At 43.4% G+C, this 25429-nt stretch overlaps 2 protein-coding genes and 1 long non-coding RNA gene across 11 annotated transcripts in view; 2 read left to right on the top strand and 1 right to left on the bottom strand.

Moving 5' to 3' along the window:
- Nucleotides 1–12968, top strand: part of LOC118369450 (AT-rich interactive domain-containing protein 4B-like) — a 262365-nt gene extending 249397 nt beyond the window's left edge. For both annotated transcript variants that reach the window (XM_052496727.1, XM_052496726.1), the window contains exon 25: nt 9065–12968. In XM_052496727.1, the coding sequence (XP_052352687.1) occupies nt 9065–9207 (143 nt within the window). In that variant the 3' untranslated portion in view covers nt 9208–12968. The remainder of the gene's footprint in view (nt 1–9064) is intronic.
- Nucleotides 12969–15558: 2590 nt separating this feature from the next.
- LOC127915918 (uncharacterized) lies at nt 15559–16406 on the bottom strand. 8 transcript variants are annotated; one of them, XR_008092943.1, is made up of 5 exons: nt 16267–16406; nt 16095–16223; nt 15923–16051; nt 15751–15879; nt 15561–15707 (listed from the first exon to the last, which is right to left on the bottom strand). It is a non-coding gene; the product is annotated as an uncharacterized LOC127915918 (long non-coding RNA). The 8 variants fall into 8 exon arrangements; XR_008092939.1 differs by having other exon boundaries at nt 15612–15750; nt 15794–15879; XR_008092938.1 differs by having other exon boundaries at nt 15612–15750; nt 15794–15922; nt 15966–16051.
- A 2721-nt stretch (nt 16407–19127) lies between these two features.
- tomm20a (translocase of outer mitochondrial membrane 20) lies at nt 19128–24847 on the top strand. Its single transcript, XM_035765155.2, has 5 exons — nt 19128–19362; nt 19864–19907; nt 20235–20316; nt 23791–23933; nt 24261–24847. The coding sequence occupies exons 1-5, from the start codon at nt 19239–19241 to the stop codon at nt 24303–24305; spliced, it is 438 nt and encodes a 145-aa protein (XP_035621048.1). The 5' UTR covers nt 19128–19238; the 3' UTR covers nt 24306–24847.
- Nucleotides 24848–25429: the final 582 nt, after the last annotated feature.

The following is a 25429-nucleotide window of genomic DNA, read 5'->3' as shown; positions in this document are numbered from 1 at the left end:
AAAATGACCTTAGACTGGGGGGCGAAGATTTACATTCCATCAGGACAATGACCCCAATCATACAGTCAAAGCAACGCAGGAATGGCTTCAGAACAACAATGTTAAAGTCCTTGAGTGGCCCAGCAGAAGCCCAGACTTGAATCCCATTGAAAATCCTTGGAAAAACTTGAAGATTGCTGTTCATCGCAGTACCTCATCTGACGTAACAAAGCAAAAATGTATAAAAACATGTTTTCACATTGTCATTATGGGCTATTGTTTGTTGATTGGTGATTTTTTTTATCCATTAATCCATTAATCCATTAATCCATTACAAAACTCATGTAACACAACAAAATGTGGAATCAGTCAAGGGGTATGAATACTTTCTGAAGGCACTGTGTCTCGTGGCTGTACATTAATCAATCAGTCAATCAAATGTATTTATAAAGCCCATCTTACATCAACTGATGTCACAAAGTGCTGTACAAAAACCCCAAACAGCAAGCAATGCAGGTGTAGAAGCACGGTGGCTGGGAAAAACTGTGGCTGTAGATGGCTGTCTAGTGGCTGTCTAGTGGCTGTAGATGGCTGTCTAGTGGCTGTCTAATGTCTGTAGATGGCTGTCTAGTGGCTGTCTAATGGCTGTGTAGATGGCTGTCCAGTGGCTGTCTAATGTCTGTAGATGGCTGTCTAGTGGCTGTAGATGGCTGTCCAGTGGCTGTCTAGTGGCTGTAGATGGCTGTGTAGTGGCTGTAGATGGCTGTCCAGTGGCTGTCTAGTGGCTGTAGATGGCTGTGTAGTGGCTGTAGATGGCTGTCCAGTGGCTGTCTAGTGGCTGTAGATGGCGGTGTAGTGGCTGTCTAGTGGCTGTCTAATGTCTGTAGATGGCGGTCTAGTGGCTGTAGATGGCTGTCTAGTGGCTGTCTAGTGGCTGTCTAATGGCTGTGTAGATGGCTGTCTAGTGGCTGTCTAGTGCCTGTAGATGGCGGTCCAGTGGCTGTAGATGGCTGTCTAGTGGCTGTAGATGGCTGTCTAGTGGCTGTAGATGGCTGTCCAGTGGCTGTAGATGGCTGTCCAGTGGCTGTAGATGGCTGTCTAGTGGCTGTCTAGTGCCTGTAGATGGCTGTCCAGTGGCTGTAGATGGCTGTCTAGTGGCTGTAGATGGCGGTCTAGTGGCTGTAGATGGCTGTGGATGGCTGTCTAGTGGCTGTCTAATGTCTGTAGATGGCGGTCTAGTGGCTGTAGATGGCTGTCTAATGTCTGTAGATGGCGGTCTAGTGGCTGTAGATGGCTGTGGATGGCTGTTTAGTGGCTGTCTAATGTCTGTAGATGGCGGTCTAGTGGCTGTAGATGGCTGTCTAGTGGCTGTAGGTGGCTGTAGATGGCTGTGGATGGCTGTCTAGTGGCTGTCTAATGTCTGTAGATGGCGGTCTAGTGGCTGTAGATGGCGGTGTAGTGGTTGTCTAGTGGCTGTCTAATGTCTGTAGATGGCTGTCTAGTGCCTGTAGATGGCGGTCAAGTGGCTGTAGATGACTGTCTAGTGGCTGTCTAATGGCTGTCTAGTGGCTGTCTAATGGCTGTCTAGTGGCTGTCTAGTGCCTGTAGATGGCGGTCAAGTGGCTGTAGATGGCTGTCTAGTGGCTGTCTAGTGGCTGTAGATGGCTGTCTAATGTCTGTAGATGGCTGTCTAGTGGCTGTCTAATGTCTGTAGATGGCGGTCTAGTGGCTGTAGATGGCTGTCTAGTGGCTGTCTAGTGGCTGTAGATGGCTGTCTAGTGGCTGTCTAGTGGCTGTAGATGGCTGTCTAGTGGCTGTCTAGTGGCTGTGGATGGCTGTCTAGTGGCTGTCTAATGTCTGTAGATGGCGGTCTAGTGGCTGTAGATGGCGGTCTAGTGGCTGTCTAGTGGCTGTCTAGTGTCTGTAGATGGCGGTCAAGTGGCTGTAGATGGCTGTCTAGTGGCTGTAGATGGCTGTCTAGTGGCTGTAGATGGCTGTCCAGTGGCTGTAGATGGCTGTCTAGTGGCTGTAGATGGCTGTCTAGTGGCTGTAGATGGCTGTCTAATGGCTGTCTAATGTCTGTAGATGGCGGTCTAGTGGCTGTAGATGGCGGTGTAGTGGCTGTCTAGTGGCTGTCTAATGTCTGTAGATGGCGGTCTAGTGGCTGTAGATGGCTGTCCAGTGGCTGTAGATGGCTGTCTAATGGCTGTCTAATGTCTGTAGATGGCGGTCTAGTGGCTGTAGATGGCTGTCTAGTGGCTGTGGATGGCTGTCTAGTGGCTGTCTAGTGGCTGTAGATGGCTGTCTAATGGCTGTGTAGATGGCTGTCTAATGGCTGTCTAGTGGCTGTCTAATGTCTGTAGATGGCGGTCTAGTGGCTGTAGATGGCTGTCTAGTGGCTGTAGATGGCTGTGTAGTGGCTGTAGATGGCTGTGTAGTGGCTGTAGATGGCTGTCTAGTGGCTGTAGATGGCTGTCTAATGTCTGTAGATGGTGGTCTAGTGGCTGTAGATGGCTGTCTAGTGGCTGTCTAATGGCTGTGTAGATGGCTGTCTAGTGGCTGTCTAGTGCCTGTAGATGGCGGTCCAGTGGCTGTAGATGGCTGTCTAGTGGCTGTAGATGGCTGTCTAGTGGCTGTAGATGGCTGTCCAGTGGCTGTAGATGGCTGTCCAGTGGCTGTAGATGGCTGTCTAGTGGCTGTCTAGTGCCTGTAGATGGCTGTCCAGTGGCTGTAGATGGCTGTCTAGTGGCTGTAGATGGCGGTCTAGTGGCTGTAGATGGCTGTGGATGGCTGTCTAGTGGCTGTCTAATGTCTGTAGATGGCGGTCTAGTGGCTGTAGATGGCTGTCTAATGTCTGTAGATGGCGGTCTAGTGGCTGTAGATGGCTGTGGATGGCTGTTTAGTGGCTGTCTAATGTCTGTAGATGGCGGTCTAGTGGCTGTAGATGGCTGTCTAGTGGCTGTAGGTGGCTGTAGATGGCTGTGGATGGCTGTCTAGTGGCTGTCTAATGTCTGTAGATGGCGGTCTAGTGGCTGTAGATGGCGGTGTAGTGGTTGTCTAGTGGCTGTCTAATGTCTGTAGATGGCTGTCTAGTGCCTGTAGATGGCGGTCAAGTGGCTGTAGATGACTGTCTAGTGGCTGTCTAATGGCTGTCTAGTGGCTGTCTAATGGCTGTCTAGTGGCTGTCTAGTGCCTGTAGATGGCGGTCAAGTGGCTGTAGATGGCTGTCTAGTGGCTGTCTAGTGGCTGTAGATGGCTGTCTAATGTCTGTAGATGGCTGTCTAGTGGCTGTCTAATGTCTGTAGATGGCGGTCTAGTGGCTGTAGATGGCTGTCTAGTGGCTGTCTAGTGGCTGTAGATGGCTGTCTAGTGGCTGTCTAGTGGCTGTAGATGGCTGTCTAGTGGCTGTCTAGTGGCTGTGGATGGCTGTCTAGTGGCTGTCTAATGTCTGTAGATGGCGGTCTAGTGGCTGTAGATGGCTGTCCAGTGGCTGTAGATGGCTGTCTAGTGGCTGTCTAGTGCCTGTAGATGGCGGTCAAGTGGCTGTAGATGGCTGTCTAGTGGCTGTAGATGGCTGTCTAGTGGCTGTAGATGGCTGTCCAGTGGCTGTAGATGGCTGTCTAGTGGCTGTAGATGGCGGTCTAGTGGCTGTAGATGGCTGTGGATGGCTGTCTAGTGGCTGTCTAATGGCTGTAGATGGCTGTCTAGTGGCTGTAGATGGCTGTCTAGTGGCTGTCGAGATGGCTGTCCAGTGGCTGTAGATGGCTGTCTAGTGGCTGTAGATGGCTGTCCAGTGGCTGTAGATGGCTGTCTAATGGCTGTCTAATGTCTGTAGATGGCGGTCTAGTGGCTGTAGATGGCTGTCTAGTGGCTGTGGATGGCTGTCTAGTGGCTGTCTAGTGGCTGTAGATGGCTGTCTAATGGCTGTGTAGATGGCTGTCTAATGGCTGTGTAGATGGCTGTCTAGTGGCTGTAGATGGCGGTCTAGTGGCTGTCTAGTGGCTGTCTAATGTCTGTAGATGGCGGTCTAGTGGCTGTAGATGGCTGTCTAGTGGCTGTAGATGGCTGTGTAGTGGCTGTAGATGGCTGTGTAGTGGCTGTCTAATGGCTGTGTAGATGGCTGTGTAGTGGCTGTCTAATGTCTGTAGATGGCTGTCTAGTGGCTGTCTAATGTCTGTAGATGGTGGTCTAGTGGCTGTAGATGGCTGTGTAGTGGCTGTAGTTGGCTGTGTAGTGGCTGTAGATGGCTGTCTAGTGGCTGTAGATGGCTGTCTAATGTCTGTAGATGGTGGTCTAGTGGCTGTAGATGGCTGTCTAGTGGCTGTCGAATGGCTGTGTAGATGGCTGTGTAGATGGCGGTCTAGTGGCTGTAGATGGCTGTGTAGTGGCTGTAGATGGCTGTCTAATGTCTGTAGATGGATGTGTAGTGGCTGTAGATGGCTGTCTAATGTCTGTAGATGGCTGTCTAGTGGCTGTCTAATGGCTGTCTAGTGGCTGTCTAGTGGCTGTAGATGGCTGTCTAATGGCTGTGTAGATGGCGGTTTAGTGCCTGTAGATGGCTGTCTAATGGCTGTGTAGATGGCTGTCTAATGGCTGTGTAGATGGCTGTCTAGTGGCTGTAGATGGCTGTCTAATGGCTGTAGATGGCTGTCTAATGGCTGTAGATGGCTGTCTAGTGGCTGTAGATGGCTGTCTAATGTCTGTAGATGGCTGTCCAGTGGCTGTAGATGGCTGTCCAGTGGCTGTAGATGGAGGTCTAGTGGCTGTAGATGGCTGTCTAATGACTGTAGATGGCTGTCTAGTGGCTGTAGATGGCTGTCTAATGTCTGTAGATGGCTGTCTAATGTCTGTAGATGGCTGTCTAGTGGCTGTCTAATGTCTGTAGATGGCTGTCTAATGGCTGTCTAGTGGCTGTAGATGGCTGTCTAATGTCTGTAGATGGCTGTCTAGTGGCTGTAGATGGCTGTCTAGTGGCTGTCTAATGTCTGTAGATGGCGGTCTAGTGGCTGTAGATGGCTGTCTAATGTCTGTAGATGGCTGTGTAGTGGCTGTCTAATGTCTGTAGATGGCTGTGTAGTGGCTGTAGATGGCTGTCCAGTGGCTGTAGATGGCTGTCTAGTGGCTGTAGATGGCTGTCTAGTGGCTGTCTAATGTCTGTAGATGGCTGTCTAGTGGCTGTCTAATGTCTGTAGATGGCTGTCTAGTGGCTGTCTAGTGGCTGTAGATGGCGGTCTAGTGGCTGTAGATGGCTGTGTAGTGGCTGTCTAATGTCTGTAGATGGCGGTCTAGTGGCTGTAGATGGCTGTGTAGTGGCTGTCTAATGTCTGTAGATGGCTGTCCAGTGGCTGTAGATGGCGGTCTAGTGGCTGTCTAATGGCTGTGTAGTGGCTGTAGATGGCTGTCTAGTGGCTGTCTAATGGCGGTCTAGTGGCTGTAGATGGCTGTCTAGTGGCTGTAGATGGCTGTCTAGTGGCTGTCTAATGTCTGTAGATGGCGGTCTAGTGGCTGTAGATGGCGGTCTAGTGGCTGTCTAGTGGCTGTAGATGGCTGTGTAGTGGCTGTCTAGTGGCTGTAGATGGCTGTCTAGTGGCTGTCTAGTGGCTGTAGATGGCTGTGTAGTGGCTGTAGATGGCTGTCTAGTGGCTGTCTAATGGCTGTGTAGTGGCTGTAGATGGCTGTCTAGTGGCTGTCTAATGGCTGTGTAGTGGCTGTAGATGGCTGTGTAGTGGCTGTCTAGTGGCTGTAGATGGCTGTCTAGTGGCTGTCTAGTGGCTGTCTAGTGGCTGTCTAGTGGCTGTCTAATGGCTGTAGATGGCTGTGTAGTGGCTGTAGATGGCGGTCTAGTGGCTGTCTAGTGGCTGTCTAGTGGCTGTCTAATGGCTGTAGATGGCTGTGTAGTGGCTGTAGATGGCTCACCAGTCATCCTGGTCCATCTGACCACCATGTTGTTTCTGCTCCATCTGACCACCATGTTGTTTCTGCTCCATCTGACCACCATGTTGTTTCTACTCCATCTGACCACCATGTTGTTTCTACTCCATCTGACCACCATGTTGTTTCTACTCCATCTGACCACCATGTTGTTTCTACTCCATCTGACCACCATGTTGTTTCTGCTCCATCTGACCACCATGTTGTTTCTACTCCATCTGACCACCATGTTGTTTCTACTCCATCTGACCACCATGTTGTTTCTGGTCCATCTGACCACCATGTTGTTTCTGGTCCATCTGACCACCATGTTGTTTCTGGTCCATCTGACCACCATGTTGTTTCTGCTCCATCTGACCACCATGTTGTTTCTACTCCATCTGACCACCATGTTGTTTCTACTCCATCTGACCACCATGTTGTTTCTGACCACCATGTTGTTTCTGGTCCATCTGACCACCATGTTGTTTCTGCTCCATCTGACCACCATGTTGTTTCTGACCACCATGTTGTTTCTGCTCCATCTGACCACCATGTTGTTTCTGCTCCATCTGACCACCATGTTGTTTCTGCTCCATCTGACCACCATGTTGTTTCTACTCCATCTGACCACCATGTTGTTTCTGACCACCATGTTGTTTCTGCATCATCTGACCACCATGTTGTTTCTACTCCATCTGACCACCATGTTGTTTCTGACCACCATGTTGTTTCTGCATCATCTGACCACCATGTTGTTTCTACTCCATCTGACCACCATGTTGTTTCTGACCACCATGTTGTTTCTGACCACCATGTTGTTTCTCCTCCATCTGACCACCATGTTGTTTCTGGTCCATCTGACCACCATGTTGTTTCTCCTCCATCTGACCACCATGTTGTTTCTGCTCCATCTGACCACCATGTTGTTTCTGACCACCATGTTGTTTCTACTCCATCTGACCACCATGTTGTTTCTACTCCATCTGACCACCATGTTGTTTCTGCTCCATCTGACCACCATGTTGTTTCTGACCACCATGTTGTTTCTGCCCACCATGTTGTTTCTGACCACCATGTTGTTTCTGACCACCATGTTGTTTCTGACCACCATGTTGTATCTGACCACCATGTTGTTTCTACTCCATCTGACCACCATGTTGTTTCTGACCACCATGTTGTTTCTGCTCCATCTGACCACCATGTTGTTTCTACTCCATCTGACCACCATGTTGTTTCTGCTCCATCTGACCACCATGTTGTTTCTACTCCATCTGACCACCATGTTGTTTCTACTCCATCTGACCACCATGTTGTTTCTGACCACCATGTTGTTTCTGCTCCATCTGACCACCATGTTGTTTCTGACCACCATGTTGTTTCTGCTCCATCTGACCACCATGTTGTTTCTGCTCCATCTGACCACCATGTTGTTTCTACTCCATCTGACCACCATGTTGTTTCTGACCACCATGTTGTTTCTGCTCCATCTGACCACCATGTTGTTTCTACTCCATCTGACCACCATGTTGTTTCTACTCCATCTGACCACCATGTTGTTTCTACTCCATCTGACCACCATGTTGTTTCTGACCACCATGTTGTTTCTGACCACCATGTTGTTTCTACTCCATCTGACCACCATGTTGTATCTGACCAGCATGTTGTATCTGACCACCATGTTGTATCTGACCACCATGTTGTTTCTACTCCATCTGACCACCATGTTGTTTCTGACCAGCATGTTGTTTTTACTCCATCTGACCACCATGTTGTTTCTGATCCATCTGACCACCATGTTGTATCTGACCAGCATGTTGTTTCTACTCCATCTGACCACCATGTTGTTTCTGGTCCATCTGACCACCATGTTGTTTCTACTCCATCTGACCACCATGTTGTTTCTGCTCCATCTGACCACCATGTTGTTTCTACTCCATCTGACCACCATGTTGTTTCTGCTCCATCTGACCACCATGTTGTTTCTGCTCCATCTGACCACCATGTTGTTTCTACTCCATCTGACCACCATGTTGTATCTGACCACCATGTTGTTTCTACTCCATCTGACCACCATGTTGTTTCTACTCCATCTGACCACCATGTTGTTTCTCCTCCATCTGACCACCATGTTGTTTCTACTCCATCTGACCACCATGTTGTTTCTGCTCCATCTGACCACCATGTTGTTTCTACTCCATCTGACCACCATGTTGTTTCTACTCCATCTGACCACCATGTTGTTTCTGACCACCATGTTGTTTCTGCTCCATCTGACCACCATGTTGTTTCTGCTCCATCTGACCACCATGTTGTTTCTGCTCCATCTGACCACCATGTTGTTTCTGCTCCATCTGACCACCATGTTGTTTCTGCTCCATCTGACCACCATGTTGTTTCTACTCCATCTGACCACCATGTTGTTTCTGACCACCATGTTGTTTCTGCTCCATCTGACCACCATGTTGTTTCTGCTCCATCTGACCACCATGTTGTTTCTGCTCCATCTGACCACCATGTTGTTTCTGCTCCATCTGACCACCATGTTGTTTCTGCTCCATCTGACCACCATGTTGTTTCTGCTCCATCTGACCACCATGTTGTTTCTGACCACCATGTTGTTTCTGCTCCATCTGACCACCATGTTGTTTCTGCTCCATCTGACCACCATGTTGTTTCTGCTCCATCTGACCACCATGTTGTTTCTGCTCCATCTGACCACCATGTTGTTTCTGCTCCATCTGACCACCATGTTGTTTCTGCTCCATCTGACCACCATGTTGTTTCTGCTCCATCTGACCACCATGTTGTTTCTACTCCATCTGACCACCATGTTGTTTCTGGTCCATCTGACCACCATGTTGTTTCTACTCCATCTGACCACCATGTTGTTTCTGCTCCATCTGACCACCATGTTGTTTCTGCTCCATCTGACCACCATGTTGTTTCTGCTCCATCTGACCACCATGTTGTTTCTACTCCATCTGACCACCATGTTGTTTCTGGTCCATCTGACCACCATGTTGTTTCTGGTCCATCTGACCACCATGTTGTTTCTACTCCATCTGACCACCATGTTGTTTCTGGTCCATCTGACCACCATGTTGTTTCTACTCCATCTGACCACCATGTTGTTTCTACTCCATCTGACCACCATGTTGTTTTTTCTCTCCAGGTACGGTGGCTGCATCTTCCTCCTCTTCCTCGTCCCCGTCCTCCAGCTCTCTAACAGCAGCAGTGATGTTGACGCTAGCCGACACTCCTGTGTCGTCCTCTTCCTCCTCTCAGAACTCTGTGGTGTCTGTAGAGTGTAGGTGACAGGACAACCCCTCACCCCTCCCAACCTTCCGAGGCCCAGGACACAGCACTGAGCACTTAACCAGCACCACCCTGGTCCCCATCCCAAAATACCCCCAACACCCACCAAGGCCCCATCCCTACCACTAACGCCTCCACTCCAAAGTCTCAGTACATACCCACCTCAAACCGAAGAGCACCCAGGCATCAATGCCCCCACTTAAACCTCCCCTCTTATCCATGCCTCTCCACCCCAGAGCCCCTTTCCAACAGTTTGGCCTCATCACCCCTACTCCCAACTCCCTCCCAGCAGGACAGACAACACAATCTCTATACTGGAACAACCACAGGGATACAGCAACACAGACAACCAGACCAACAAGACAAAACAAACACTATTTTCTATCCATAGCTGTTTCCTTGGCAAGCTAATTGCACTTAAGTGCACTTTTATGAAGATTTTGAGGGGGAAGAGAATACAACGACCAACCAACCAACCAAAAAAAAAAAAAAATTGATTGATAAACATTTCTAAGAGTTGTTTTCTTCAAGCAATAGTGATTCTTTCCATCTCGAGGTAGTTTCGATTGGGTTGACGACGGTGTGTACTGTGTCATCAAGGTCCTTGTCCAATGTAGCCCTGTGTATGTAGAGCCTTTCAAAGGGAAATGCGCAAGACTCAGTCACATGACGATGTACATACTAAAACATACGCTTGTAGTGCGTGTACTGTTGGAACACTTGCATTTCTCTCTCTGTCCGTCTTCACTTCTTTAAGCTACCACGCCTTCGAATGGTACTCTTATCTTGACCCGTGACCGTGGTCTGTAAAGCGCTGTGTGGAGGAGAGAGAGGCTTCGTATGTCGGCCCACTGTAGAGATCCAGAGAAGTGACTTTGAAGCCATGAAGCTGATGAACATGAGACTACTGTTAGGGCCTTGTTGTTGTGTCTAACCCTAAGACACCTCTTAAGAGGGAACATTGTCCTGTCCGACTCTCTTAGTCCTGATGGTTCTTAGAAATGAAAAACGGTCCGTCTTTCAGAGGACTGCATGAGTGACAGACTGCTCCGACCAGGCCTGTGACTGTGTACATGACAGATATTTCTAGCAAGATATTCATGTGATCATATTGATATTCCTAATGATTGTAGAGGTGGAGAGTACTAATCTCTTTCTGTCAGACAGGATCTAATGTCTATAGGAATGAGTCCCAAAATTGAACCCTTTTTACCTATACCGTGCACTACTTTCTATGGGCTCTGGTGTAAAGTGTAGTGCACAATATAGGGAATAGGGTTCCATTTGGAACACAGCCCTTTGTCTGCTCCTTAATAAGGTCCCCAGTTAACATGGCAGTATATACACACATGTGTAATGATGGAGATGTCTGGCAGGTTGAAGGAAACCTAATGGAGAGCGTTGTATCTTGTCGGCTTATCTTGTCTTTTCAACTCATTCTTCTTGTATTTCTAATCAGTGTTTTTATCACGCCGTTCAGAGGATCTACATTAGACGCTCCGGATGGAGAAGAAAGCACCCTCTGAATTAAATGACAAACTGCCAAGGGGATCTACACAGCATTCTGCATTTAAAAAAATATGCTGAACTAAAATAGAAAAGCAACATGCAACAATTTCAAACATTTTGACCGATTTACAGTTCATTTAAAGGAAATCAGTCAATTGAAATAAGTTCATTAGGCCCTAATCTATGGATTTCACACGACTGGGAATACAGATATGCATCTGTTGGTCACAGATACCGTAAATGAAAAAAGGTAGGGGCGTGGATCAGAAAACCAGTCAGTATCTGGTGTGACCAGATCCTCATGCAGCGAGACATCTCCTTCACATAGCGTTGATCAGGCTGTTGATTGTCGTCTGTGGAATGTTGTCCCACTCCTCTTCAATGGCTGTGTGACGTTGCTGGATATTGGTGGGAACTGGAACATGACGATCCAGAGCATCCCAAACATGCTCAATAGGTGACATGTCTGGTGAGTACGCAGGCCATGGAAGAACTGGGACATGCTGTCATACACATCGATCCAGAGCATCCCAAACATGCTCAGTGGGCGACATGTCTGCTGAGTACGCAGGCCATGGAAGAACTGGGACATGCTGTCATACACATCGATCCAGAGCATCCCAAACATGCTCAATGGGCGACGTGTCTGGTGAGTACGCAGGTCATGGAAGAACTGGGCCATTTTCAGCTTGCAGGAATTGTGAACAGATCCTTGCGACATGGGGTTGTGCATTATCATGCTGAAACAGGAGGTGATGGTAGAGGATGAATGGCTCGACAATGGGCCTCGGGATCTCGTCATGGTATCCCTGTGCATTCAAATTGCCATCAATAAAATGCAATTGTGTTCGTTGTCCGTAGCTTATGCCTGTCCATACCATAACCCCACCGCCACCATGGGGCACTCTGTTCACAAATTTGACATCAGCAAACCGCTCGCCCACACGACGCCATACACGTGGTCTGCGGTTGTGAGCCCGGTTGGACATACTGCCACATTCTCTAAAACGACGATGGAGGCGGCTTATGGTAGAGAAATTAACATTAAATTATCTGGCAACAGCTCTGGTGGACATTCCTGCAGTCAGCATGCCAATTGCACGCTCCCTCAAAACTTGAGGAATCTGTGGCATTGTGTTGTTTGACAAAACTGCACATTTTAGAGTGGCCTTTTATTGTCCTCAGCACAAGGTGCACCTGTGTAATGATCATGCTGTTTAATCTCCTTGAAATGCCACACTTGTCAGGTGGATGCATTATCTTGGCAAAGGAGAAATGCTCACTAACAGGGATGTAAACATTTGAGAGAAATAAACATTTCTGGGATCTTTTATTTCAGCTGAAATATGGGACCAACACTCTACATGTTGCATTTATATTTTTGTTCAGTGTATATAGTAATATATATAATGTATAATTCCCAGGTTTGTAATTGATTATTCCAAGAGAAATATATTAAAACAGTAGGTGTTCTACCAGTATGTTTCCAACTCCTCATCAGTCCTGTGTTCTTCTATAACCTGTAGGGGTGAGATTTGATGAGTCTATACAGATTCAGCATTCTTATCAAATCTTTACCCCTACAGATTATAGTAGTCTGACCAGATTATAGTAGTCTGCACAGATTATAGTAGTCTGCTCAGATTATAGTAGTCTGTTCAGATTATAGTAGTCTGTACAGATTATAGTAGTCTGTTCAGATTATAGTAGTCTGTTCAGATTATAGTAGTCTGCACAGATTATAGTAGTCTGTTCAGATTATAGTAGTCTGTTCAGATTATAGTAGTCTGCTCAGATTATAGTAGTCTGTTCAGATTATAGTAGTCTGTTCAGATTATAGTAGTCTGCTCAGATTATAGTAGTCTGTTCAGATTATAGTAGTCTGTTCAGATTATAGTAGTCTGCTCAGATTATAGTAGTCTGTTCAGATTATAGTAGTCTGTTCAGATTATAGTAGTCTGTTCAGATTATAGTAGTCTGTTCAGATTATAGTAGTCTGTTCAGATTATAGTAGTCTGATCAGATTATAGTAGTCTGACCAGATTATAGTAGTCTGCTCAGATTATAGTAGTCTGCTCAGATTATAGTAGTCTGTTCAGATTATAGTAGTCTGTTCAGATTATAGTAGTCTGTTCAGATTATAGTAGTCTGTTCAGATTATAGTAGTCTGTTCAGATTATAGTAGTCTGTCCAGATTATAGTAGTCTGTTCAGATTATAGTAGTCTGCTCAGATTATAGTAGTCTGTACAGATTAAAGTAGTCTGCACAGATTATAGTAGTCTGTTCAGATTATAGTAGTCTGTTCAGATTATAGTAGTCTGTACAGATTATAGTAGTCTGTACAGATTATAGTAGTCTGTACAGATTATAGTAGTCTGACCAGATTATAGTAGTCTGTTCAGATTATAGTAGTCTGTTCAGATTATAGTAGTCTGTTCAGATTATAGTAGTCTGTACAGATTATAGTAGTCTGTACAGATTATAGTAGTCTGTTCAGATTATAGTAGTCTGTACAGATTATAGTAGTCTGTACAGATTATAGTAGTCTGTTCAGATTATAGTAGTCTGTTCAGATTATAGTAGTCTGACCAGATTATAGTAGTCTGCTCAGATTATAGTAGTCTGTTCAGATTATAGTAGTCTGTACAGATTATAGTAGTCTGACCAGATTATAGTAGTCTGTTCAGATTATAGTAGTCTGCTCAGATTATAGTAGTCTGTTCAGATTATAGTAGTCTGTACAGATTATAGTAGTCTGTACAGATTATAGTAGTCTGCTCAGATTATAGTAGTCTGTTCAGATTATAGTAGTCTGTTCAGATTATAGTAGTCTGTACAGATTATAGTAGTCTGCACAGATTATAGTAGTCTGTTCAGATTATAGTAGTCTGTTCAGATTATAGTAGTCTGCTCAGATTATAGTAGTCTGCTCAGATTATAGTAGTCTGTTCAGATTATAGTAGTCTGTTCAGATTATAGTAGTCTGTTCAGATTATAGTAGTCTGTACAGATTATAGTAGTCTGTTCAGATTATAGTAGTCTGACCAGATTATAGTAGTCTGACCAGATTATAGTAGTCTGCCCAGATTATAGTAGTCTGCTCAGATTATAGTAGTCTGTTCAGATTATAGTAGTCTGTTCAGATTATAGTAGTCTGTTCAGATTATAGTAGTCTGTTCAGATTATAGTAGTCTGTACAGATTATAGTAGTCTGTTCAGATTATAGTAGTCTGCTCAGATTATAGTAGTCTGTACAGATTAAAGTAGTCTGCACAGATTATAGTAGTCTGTTCAGATTATAGTAGTCTGTACAGATTATAGTAGTCTGTTCAGATTATAGTAGTCTGCACAGATTATAGTAGTCTGCTCAGATTATAGTAGTCTGTTCAGATTATAGTAGTCTGTTCAGATTATAGTAGTCTGTTCAGATTATAGTAGTCTGTACAGATTATAGTAGTCTGTTCAGATTATAGTAGTCTGTTCAGATTATAGTAGTCTGTTCAGATTATAGTAGTCTGTACAGATTATAGTAGTCTGTTCAGATTATAGTAGTCTGTTCAGATTATAGTAGTCTGTTCAGATTATAGTAGTCTGTTCAGATTATAGTAGTCTGACCAGATTATAGTAGTCTGCTCAGATTATAGTAGTCTGCACAGATTAAAGTAGTTTGTTCAGATTATAGTAGTCTGTACAGATTATAGTAGTCTGTTCAGATTATAGTAGTCTGACCAGATTATAGTAGTCTGTACAGATTATAGTAGTCTGACCAGATTATAGTAGTCTGTACAGATTATAGTAGTCTGTACAGATTATAGTAGTCTGCTCAGATTATAGTAGTCTGTTCAGATTATAGTAGTCTGTTCAGATTATAGTAGTCTGTTCAGATTATAGTAGTCTGTACAGATTATAGTAGTCTGTTCAGATTATAGTAGTCTGACCAGATTATAGTAGTCTGACCAGATTATAGTAGTCTGACCAGATTATAGTAGTCTGTACAGATTATAGTAGTCTGTTCAGATTATAGTAGTCTGTTCAGATTATAGTAGTCTGTTCAGATTATAGTAGTCTGTACAGATTATAGTAGTCTGTTCAGATTATAGTAGTCTGCTCAGATTATAGTAGTCTGTACAGATTATAGTAGTCTGTTCAGATTATAGTAGTTTGTTATGCTGCAGAAGACATTTAGAAATCTAATAAGAATGTGTCCCAGATGTGTAATTGATTGTTCCAAGATTATTATATAGAAAATATAAAGTGAAACACATTGACAGTAAAGTTATAAAGGTCATCGATGGTGTTTCCAAATCCTGTCCTCCAGTTCTCCTTTTAATCAACTCTTCACCCCCCCCCACCAACAAATAATCATGTTGTTAACCCCCCACCAACAAATAAACATGTTGTTAACTCCCCCCACCAACAAATAATCATGTTGTTAACCCCCCCACCAACAAATAATCATGTTGTTTTACCCAACTCTTCACCCCCCCCTCACCCATACCAACACATAATCATGTTGTTAACCCCCCCCCACCAACAAATAATCATGTTGTTAACCTCCCCCTCACCCATACCAACACATAATCATGTTGTTTTACCCAACTCTTCACCCCCTCACCCATACCAACACATAATCATGTTGTTAACCCCCCCCCACCACCAACGAATAATCATGTTGTTTTACCCAACTCTTCACACCCCCCCCATCATCCATACCAACGAATAATCATGTTTTGGTTCTGTTCTCTATAATCTGACCAGGATAATGGTGAAAACAAAATTGTAGCTGTGTATTTATGACAACAAAGTGCTGTATGTGTATATACAGCCATTATTTCAGACTCCAGTGTTTCCTCCCTTTGGTTGCATCTGAAAAAAAGCGCCCTATTCCATTTATAGTGCACTACCTATGGGATTCCCTATGGGCCCTGGTCTAAAGTAGTGCACTACCTATGGGATTCCCTATTGGCCCTGGTCTAAAGTAGTGCACTACCTATGGGATTCCCTATTGGCCCTGGTCTAAAGTAGTGCACTACCTATGGGATTCCCTATTGACCCTGGTCTAAAGTAGTGCACTACCTATGGGATTCCCTATTGGCCCTGGTCTAAAGTAGTGCACTACCTATGGGATTCCCTATTGGCCCTGGTCTAAAGTAGTGCACTACCTATGGGATTCCCTATTGACCCTGGTCTAAAGTAGTGCACTACCTATGGGATTCCCTATGGGCCCTGGTCTAAAGTAGTGCACTACCTATGGGATTCCCTATTGGCCCTGGTCTAAAGTAGTGCACTACCTATGGGATTCCCTATTGACCCTGGTCTAAAGTAGTGCACTACCTATGGGATTCCCTATTGACCCTGGTCTAAAGTAGTGCACTACCTATGGGATTCCCTATTGGCCCTGGTCTAAAGTAGTGCACTACCTATGGGATTCCCCATTGGTCCTGGTCATAAGTAGTGCACTACCTATGGGATTCCCTATTGACCCTGGTCTAAAGTAGTGCACTACCTATGGGATTCCCTATGGGCCCTGGTCTAAAGTAGTGCACTACCTATGGGATTCCCTATTGACCCTGGTCTAAAGTAGTGCACTACCTATGGGATTCCTTATTGACCCTGGTCTAAAGTAGTGCACTACCTATGGGATTCCCTATTGGTCCTGGTCAAAAGTGGTGCACTATAAAGGGGACAGGTTTCCATTTGGGATGCGTAGTTTGTATAGATCCCTACTGTATGATATTATGTCTGTTTGTTTGGCACTTGTATGTAATTGTATGCCTTTGTTATACATTTGTATATTGAGAAGAAGAGTGATTTGAGTCAAGCTATTTAATATCTTCCACTGTTCATAATGATAACGTGTACTTTCGTGTACAGGCAGTCGTACTGTTTCAACATGTAGTTTCATTAGTGTAGTGAGGAGGGTCAACACATGTGTGTTGTTTTCCAATCTGGTCCTCACTGGGGGGGGACAAGGGCTTGCGTCCCAAATGGATCCCTATGGGCCCTGGTCAAAAAGTAGTGCACTATATAGGGAATAGGGTGCCATTTTGGGTACAAGGTTTTATTTGGTTTTCATTTGTTTTTTTGTTTACTTTTTTGTTTGTTCTGAGGTTTTCATAATTTTTTTTTTTTTTTTTTCCTAGACTGGTTATTTGCTTTGTTCTCTGTCTTGGCTTGTTAATTAGTTTGTTTTTGTGTGTGTTTTTACGTTAGCTTGTGCTTGTATCAGAAGCATACCCTATGAGCACAAGATGTTGAAAATACATTATTTTTGGTTGATGTCTTTTCAACCCGATTTTGCTCACTGGGTTTAGCGGTTTTGAAAAGACGGTTATGGTATTTTCCAACTTGTACAGTTTCACAGACCTCTATGGAATGGTCTGGGAGAGAGAGAGACAGAGAGAGACAGAGAGAGTGTGATAAAGCTTATGAAAAAAAAAACTCTATAGTATTTATTAGGCCCGTCAGAAAATGGGCATTCATACATGTGTAATTTATTGTACAAATGTAAGCAAAAAAAGTAAAGAAAAAAGAAGCCTCTGTTTGAAATAAATGCCATAGTTTGAACTTCATTGTATTGTCTTTGGTCTGGAGGAAATGTCACATGCCATGATATCTGCTCAACACGCACGTCTCTAGATTTACTTGTAACGGCTGTAATCTGTGGATAATGTGGTTGCCTTTACCCACCTTCGTTGAATGCACCTGCTCTGGAGAGTCTCCCAAACTGTATTATGGTCAACTCTAACATTGAGAAGGAATGATTTGATGACTGTACTTGGTAGTAGTGTACTTATACTACAGTATAACTTTAGACCGTCCCCTCGCCCATACCCGGGCGCGAACCAGGGACCCTCTGCACACATCAACAACAGTCACCCGCGAAGCATCCGTTACACTTGTACTAAAGTAATAACAAAATAAATAATTTCAGTTACTGAAAATAAATGGCAAATCCACTTGCCTTCTGTAAAGTAAGCCCTTGAACAAGGAGTAAACCCTTGAACTCCAGGGTGTAACGATTTCTGTTGCAAAAGGTTTTGCAGCGAACTGGAAAACATTAACACCGAACGGAAAACGTTTCGCAATCATAAACGAGAGTTTCTATTGGACACATTCAGGTAGGTCCCTCCCCCGTTTATTTTTGTTCCATTTGGTTGTTACACGGTAAACAGTTTTACCCGAATGACGGCCCTGCTCACTATTTCACCTATCAGCTCTATGTAATAAATCAACTAAATAATCAATCAGCTGTATGTAATAAATCATCTAAATAATCAGCTGTATGTAATAAATCATCTAAATAATCAGCTCTATGTAATAAATCATCTAAATACTCAATCAGCTGTATGTAATAAATCATCTAAATAATCAGCTGTATGTAATAAATCATCTAAATAATCAGCTGTATGTAATAAATCATCTAAATAATCAGCTCTATGTAATAAATCATCTAAATACTCAATCAGCTGTATGTAATAAATCATCTAAATAATCAGCTCTATGTAATAAATCATCTAAATACTCAATCAGCTGTATGTAATAAATCATCTAAATAATCAGCTCTATGTAATAAATCATCTAAATACTCAATCAGCTGTATGTAATAAATCAACGAAATAATCAGCTGTATGTAATAAATCATCTAAATAATCAGCTGTATGTAATAAATCAATGAAATAATCAATCAGCTGTATGTAATAAATCATCTAAATAATCAGCTCTATGTAATAAATCATCTAAATACTCAATCAGCTGTATGTAATAAATCAACGAAATAATCAGCTGTATGTAATAAATCATCTAAATAATCAGCTGTATGTAATAAATCAATGAAATAATCAATCAGCTGTATGTAATAAATCAACTAAATAATCAGCTCTATGTAATAAATCATCTAAATAATCAGCTGTATGTAATAAATCAACTAAATAATCAATCAGCTGTATGTAATAAATCAACGAAATAATCAGCTCTATGTAATAAATCATCTAAATAATCAGCTGTATGTAATAAATCATCTAAATAATCAGCTCTATGTAATAAATCATCTAAATACTCAATCAGCTGTATGTAATAAATCAACTAAATAATCAATCAGCTGTATGTAATAAATCAACGAAATAATCAGCTCTATGTAATAAATCATCTAAATAATCAGCTGTATGTAATAAATCATCTAAATACTCAATCAGCTGTATGTAATAAATCAACGAAATAATCAGCTGTATGTAATAAATCATCTAAATAATCAGCTGTATGTAATAAATCAATGAAATAATCAATCAGCTGTATGTAATAAATCATCTAAATAATCAGCTCTATGTAATAAATCATCTAAATACTCAATCAGCTGTATGTAATAAATCAACGAAATAATCAATCAGCTGTAGTCACTGCGCAGGTGTGAATCCAGTGACGCAAGATGGGATCATGCGCAGTCGGTGTCCTTCACAGGAAGCGTCAGTAGCTAGCATGCTGGCTAGTTAACTTAGTGGTGTGTCTACTCTGCTCTCCGGACATGATGGGGGCTAAAACCAGCACCATGGTCGCTGGGGTGGCCGGAGCCCTGTTCATTGGATACTGCGTTTATTTCGATAGAAAACGACGAAGTGACCCGAACTTCAAGAAAAGACTACAAGAACGTAAGTCATGTTAGCAAACTGGCAAGTCACGTGTTTTTATACCTGCGACAAAATGGCTTGCTAGTTTACAAATGTTTGGCTAACTATCTGGCGTGATATAATTGCATTAAGTATACGCTTAGCTTTGTATTTGGGTTATGTTATTGCTAACTAGTTACGAGTTGGTTAACTAGTCAATAGTTAACTAACGAAGTGCCACCATATCCGCTTAGCCAGTTAGCTAGTTAGCGTTGGATAACATTGATTCATCTGCAGTCCGGTCAATCCAATATTAAGGATGGTTTGTCAATGGTGGTGTGTATATGTTTAGTGTACATAACTAGTTAACTCAACCAACTCTCAAACAGACTAACGTTAGTGTCCACCATATAATGTTTGGTTTAAACAATCCCGACTCCTTTTTAATTTTCTTCTTAGCCCTTCCATGTAACTAACGTCTTTCTCTGCAAGCCACTCCTTTCTTTAGCATACCAGTCATCAAACATGACATTGTTTCAACAGGCAGGAGTAAACAGAAGTCTTCCCAAGAGAAGACTGTACTAAGGGTAAGAAACATTACAAACCATGGACAGACCAAGGGGCAAATGTTATTTTTATTTTAACTGGGGAAGTCAGTTTAAGAACGAATTCGTATTTTACAATGACTGCCTACCCAGGCCTAACCTGGATGACACTGGGCCAAATGTATGCCGCCCTATGGGATTCCGGCTCACTGCCAGTTGGGATACATCCCGGGATCGAACCAGGGTCTGTTATGGTGCCTTAGACCACTGTGCCACTCAGGAGCCCCGTGATGATATGAAGTTAGTGCTTTTTAGAAGGCTCTTTGTCTTCCCCTGTACTGACTGTCTGCTAACCTGTCTGCCATTTAGCTACCTGACCTGAAGGATGCAGAAGCTGTACAGAAGTTCTTCCTGGAGGAGATCCAACTGGGAGAGGAGCTGCTAGCACAAGGTTAGCTGTCACCCCCTGTCTCCATGGCCATCACCTCGTCTTTCATACACACCCAGTCCTGAACACTACTAAGATCCTATAACTATCTGGTCCTGACCCCTTCTGGAATAGCTGTGGCATTAGTGTCTGGTCCAACTGTGCATTCTCATAAACATCCTGGTTGCTAATGTTAGCTTCTGGAAAAAAGTAATGGTGCTCTATCAAACTTGAGATCTGTAGCCCAGGGACCTGTGTCGGGGGCTCTGGTTATTTCAGCTCTACAACATCAATTACATAAGTCATTTTTATTTTGATGCATTTTTTTTTCCTAATTCAGTCTCCTGAACAGTTGATGTTCAGATGTCTGTTACTTGAACTCTGAAGCATTTATTTGTGCTGCAATTTCTGAGCCAGTTAACTCTCTAATGAACTTATCCTCTGCAGCAGAGGTAACTCTGGGTCTTCCTTTCCTGTGGTGGTCCTCATGAGAGCCAGTTTCATCACAGCGCTTGGTGGTTTTTGCGACTGCATTTGAAGAAACTTTCAAAGTAAAATTTTTATGGACTGACTGACCTGTATTGAAGTAATGACGGACTGTCATTTCTCTTTGCTTATTTGAGCTGTTCTTGCCATAATATGGACTTGGTCTTTTACCAAATAGGGCTATCTTCTGTATACCACCCCAACCTTGTCACAACACAACTGATTGGCTCAAATGCATTAAGAAGGAAATGCATTCCACAAATTAACTTTTAACAAGGCACACCTGAAATGCATTCCAGATGACTACCTCATGAATCTGGTTGAGAGAATGCCAAAGGGTGCAAAGCTGTCATCAAGGTAAAGGGTGGATTTTCTGAAGAATCTCAAATGTAAAATATACACTGCTCAAAAAAAATAAAGGGAACACTGAAACAACACAATGTAACTCCAAGTCTATCACACTTCTGTGAAATCAAACTGTCCACTTAGGAAGCAACACTGATTGACAATAAATGTCACATGCTGTTGTGCAAATGGAATAGACAACAGGTGGAAATTATAGGCAATTAGCAAGACACCCCCAATAAAGGAGTGGTTCTGCAGGTGGTGACCACAGACCACTTCTCAGTTCCTATGCTTCCTGACTGATGTTTTGGTCACTTTTGAATGCTGTCGGTGCTTTCACTCTAGTGGTAGCATGAGACTGAGTCTACAACCCACACAAGTGGCTCAGGTATTGCAGCTCATCCAGGATGGCACATCAATGCGAGCTGTGGCAAGGTTTGCTGTGTCTATCAGCGTAGTGTCCAGAGCATGGAGGCGCTACCAGGAGACAGGCCAGTACATCAGGAGACATGGAGGAGGCCGTAGGAGGGCAACAACCCAGCTACCTCCGTCTTTGTGCAAGGAGGAGCACAGAGCCCTGCAAAATGACCTCCAGCAGGCCACAAATGTGCACGTGTCTGCTCAAACGGTCAGAAACCGACTCCATGAGGGTGGTGTGACGTTTTTAAAGACATTACATCAAAGTTGGATCAGCCTGTAGTGTGGTTTTCCACTTTAATTTTGAGTGTCACTCCAATTCCAGACCGCCATGGGTTGATAAATTTGATTTCCATTGATAATTTGTGTGATTTTTATTGTCAGCACATTCAACTATGTAAAGAAAAAAGTATTTAAGATTTCATTCAGATCTACAATGTGTTCTTTTAGTGTTCCCCTTATTTATTTTTACTATTTTTTTTTTTTTTTTTTTTTTTGTGGGTTACTGCATGATTCCATGTGTTATTTCATAGTTTTAATGTCTTCACTATTATTCTACAATGTAGAAAATGGTAAAATTAATCTTGAACGAGTAAGTTTTCTAAAACTTTTGACTGGTAGTGTCTTTTATTTTAAAAAATTAGCTGAAAATGCAGCCTTTAAGTTTGTTACTTCGCAGCCACGAGTTTGACATGTGAATTGAATTGTGGGTCACATCAACCCTGTAAGTTACCAAAGTTGTTCATTCGCTCCCTCGGGGTAAATTGAGGGCCGAGGAGGCAACATTAGTGAATTGGACCTCCACTTAATAACCTCTCTGGGATCGTTCGGGACAATCTCACCTCGTCAACAGCCAGTGAAGGTGCAGGGCGCCAAATTCAAAACAGATCTCCTAATTAAAATTCCCAAACCATACAAGTGTTTTAAAGAATCACTTCTCGTTAATCCAACCACTGTGTCCGATTTCAGAAAGGCTTTTCGGCAAAAGCAGAATTTATTATGTTAGGTCAGCAACTAGTCACAGAAAGCTTTCAGCCATTTTCCATCCAAAGAGGTATCACAAAAAGCAGAAATATAGATTAAATTAACCACTAACCTTTGACGATCTTCATCAGATGACACTCCCAGGACTCAATGTTACACATGTATGTTTTGTTCGATCAAGTTCATATTTATATCCAAAAACCTCAGTTTACATTGGTGCCATGTTCAGAAATGCCTCCAACATCCAGCGACATTGCAAACTTTGAAAGATAAACTTGTCCTTAATGCTTTGTCAGATTTCAAAAAAGCTTTACGGCAAAAGCACAATATTCAATAATCTGAGAACCGCGTTCAGCCACAAAAGCCATGCAGTTACCCGCGAAGTTGTGGAGGTCATAAATAGCATTATAAATCTTCACTTTGCTGATCTTCGTCGGAATGCACTCCCAGGACTCCCACAATGTTTGTTTTGTTCGATAACGTCCAAATACCTCTGTTTAGTTCACTATTCCAAAGGCACAATGCGCGAGCGCAAAATCCAGACGAGAAGTCGAGTTTTATTACAGTTTGTAGAAACTTGTCAAACGATGTTTACAATCAATCCTTGGTCTTTTTATAATAAATCAATAATACTCCAACCGGGCAATAGCGTATTCAGAGAGAAAAGGCCCGTGTGACAGCGCAGTAAACAACTGATTGGCCACAGCCTAGTCCTCTTGTTGAAACAGCACTTATTCGACCCCGTTCCTCAATAGAAGCCTCAAACATATTTTTAAAGACTGTTGACATCTGCTGGAAGCCTTGGGAAGTGCAATCTGGCCCCATAGACACAGCATATTGGACAGGCAATCACTTAAATGAAACTACAAACCTCACATTTCCCACTTCCTGGTTGGATGTTTCTCAGGTTTTCGCCTGCCATATGAGTTCTGTTATACTCGCAGACATCATTCAAATAGTTTTATAAACTTCAGTGTTTTCTATCCAATACTACCAATAATATGCATATATTAGCTTCTGGGACTGAGTAGCAGGCAGTTTATTCTGGGTACCTTATTCATCCAAGCTACTCAATAGTCCCCCCACCCCCCCGTCACCAAGAAATTAAGATGGCAAACAAACTGCATCCAGTTTCGATCGATTGTGATTTCCACGATTGTGAAAGTGGCTAGCGTAAGAGCTGAGGTGGTATTAATAATATCTTGTTTGGACTATAGCTTGAAGGAAGTAGACCACCTGAGCTAATCATGTCGACCACCCCAACAGGAGACTGTGAGACTGGTGTAGACCATCTGACAAATGCCATAGCAGTGTGTGGTCAGCCCCAGCAGCTGCTCCAGGTGCTACAGCAGACTCTGCCTCCTCCAGTGTTCCAGATGCTGCTCACCAAACTGCCCACCATCAGCCAGGTGAGTGAGGAGGCTTTCTCCCACGGAAGACGCTAGGTCTCTATTCCGATATTCACACTTAGAATGTAGCAATGTATTTGGCTTTTTGCATGATTATTTTTTTTGCATGCTGATATGGACAAAGGGTACTTTGTCCAAGGGTGGGGTTGGAGTCACCAAAATGGCTTAAAGATGACCTGTTCTTTCAGCTCTAGGACATTAATCTTGTCAGTTGTTTTTCTTGACAGACAGTTTCATTCTCATGTCACTTAGACTGTCAGGATTCAGGTCTGACTGTGGCTGAGGAGTTCAGTGAAGTTTCTTGTTTTTTTCCCCTGTTTTTTTCAGAGAATCGTGAGTGCTCAGAGTTTGGCAGAAGATGACGTTGAGTGAATGAGCTGGTGAGGTTTGTGTGTGAAACAGTGTGCAACTGCGTGTATGGCTGACTTGGCTGTGTGGCCTTAGTCAAGATGGCTGCCATTGGATGGCTTCCTCACCAACCAGGACATCGGCTGACTGTACCCAATGCCCCAGTGCTATATAAGAAGTCCTGTCCGTGCCCCCTCGTCAGTCTACTGTAAATAATTTCCTATGCAGTAGCCCTCATTTCAGATTCTAATAACTTGACAAACTAAATGTGTTGTATTATTTAGCCTAAAAGTGAGTTTTTTATTTTTTTTAACTAATACTCTAGATTATGTAGAGATTAAGCATCATTTCAAAATGTGGTGCCGCAGAGGACATTTTCCCTATTTATACATGAGACACTATGTAAAGAGTTTGACTCTGTTTGTCCCTGTCATGTATAGTCCACCTCACAGTGAACATATCTTTATTAGGTCGATTGTTTTCTAAGATATATGTGGAATATTATTATTATTTTTTTTTTTTGTAATTCTGAAATCCAAGTCATGAAATAAAAATGTGAGAATGTATTTGTCTGTTTCTGTAGTCCGCATGGCCACTAGATGGCAGTAGCAATGCATGGAGATTAGTGCCAGAATGGTCATGTTGAGTTGCGGTTTACAGATTAAAATGGTTTCCTACCCAATTCAATCAGTATTTCCCTCTGAGCCACTGGAGCATGGCAGCACTAGCAGATTAGGGCCTGAGCCACTGGAGCCTCAGCAGCACAGTGGGGTAGTAGACAGACAGCCAGGGAATCTCATAAGGCCTGAGTCTAAACCTGGGCGGCACGGTGAGGTAGTAGACGGACAGCCAGGGAATCTCAGAAGGCCTGAGCCTCAACCTGGGCAGCACGGTGGGGTAGTAGACAGACAGCCAGGGAATCTCAGAAGGCCTGAAAGTTGAGCAACATTTATGGTCATACTAGTGAACAGAGCAGCTTTCTACAATGGGGATGGAGTAATATAGGAGGGGGTTGCTCTGCTGGGGATGGAGTAATATAGGAGGGAGTTGCTCTGCTGGGGATGGAGTATTTGCTTACCGCCCAAATAGGTCCACAGACGATGCAATCTCAACCACACTGCACACTGCCCTAACCCATCTGGTCAAGA

This window comes from Oncorhynchus keta, chromosome 3 (assembly GCF_023373465.1).
Source record: "Oncorhynchus keta strain PuntledgeMale-10-30-2019 chromosome 3, Oket_V2, whole genome shotgun sequence".
Classification (NCBI taxonomy): Eukaryota; Metazoa; Chordata; class Actinopteri; order Salmoniformes; family Salmonidae; genus Oncorhynchus; species Oncorhynchus keta.
The sequence above is the reverse complement of the archived record's forward strand: the minus strand, read 5'-3'. Positions and strand labels throughout refer to the sequence as shown.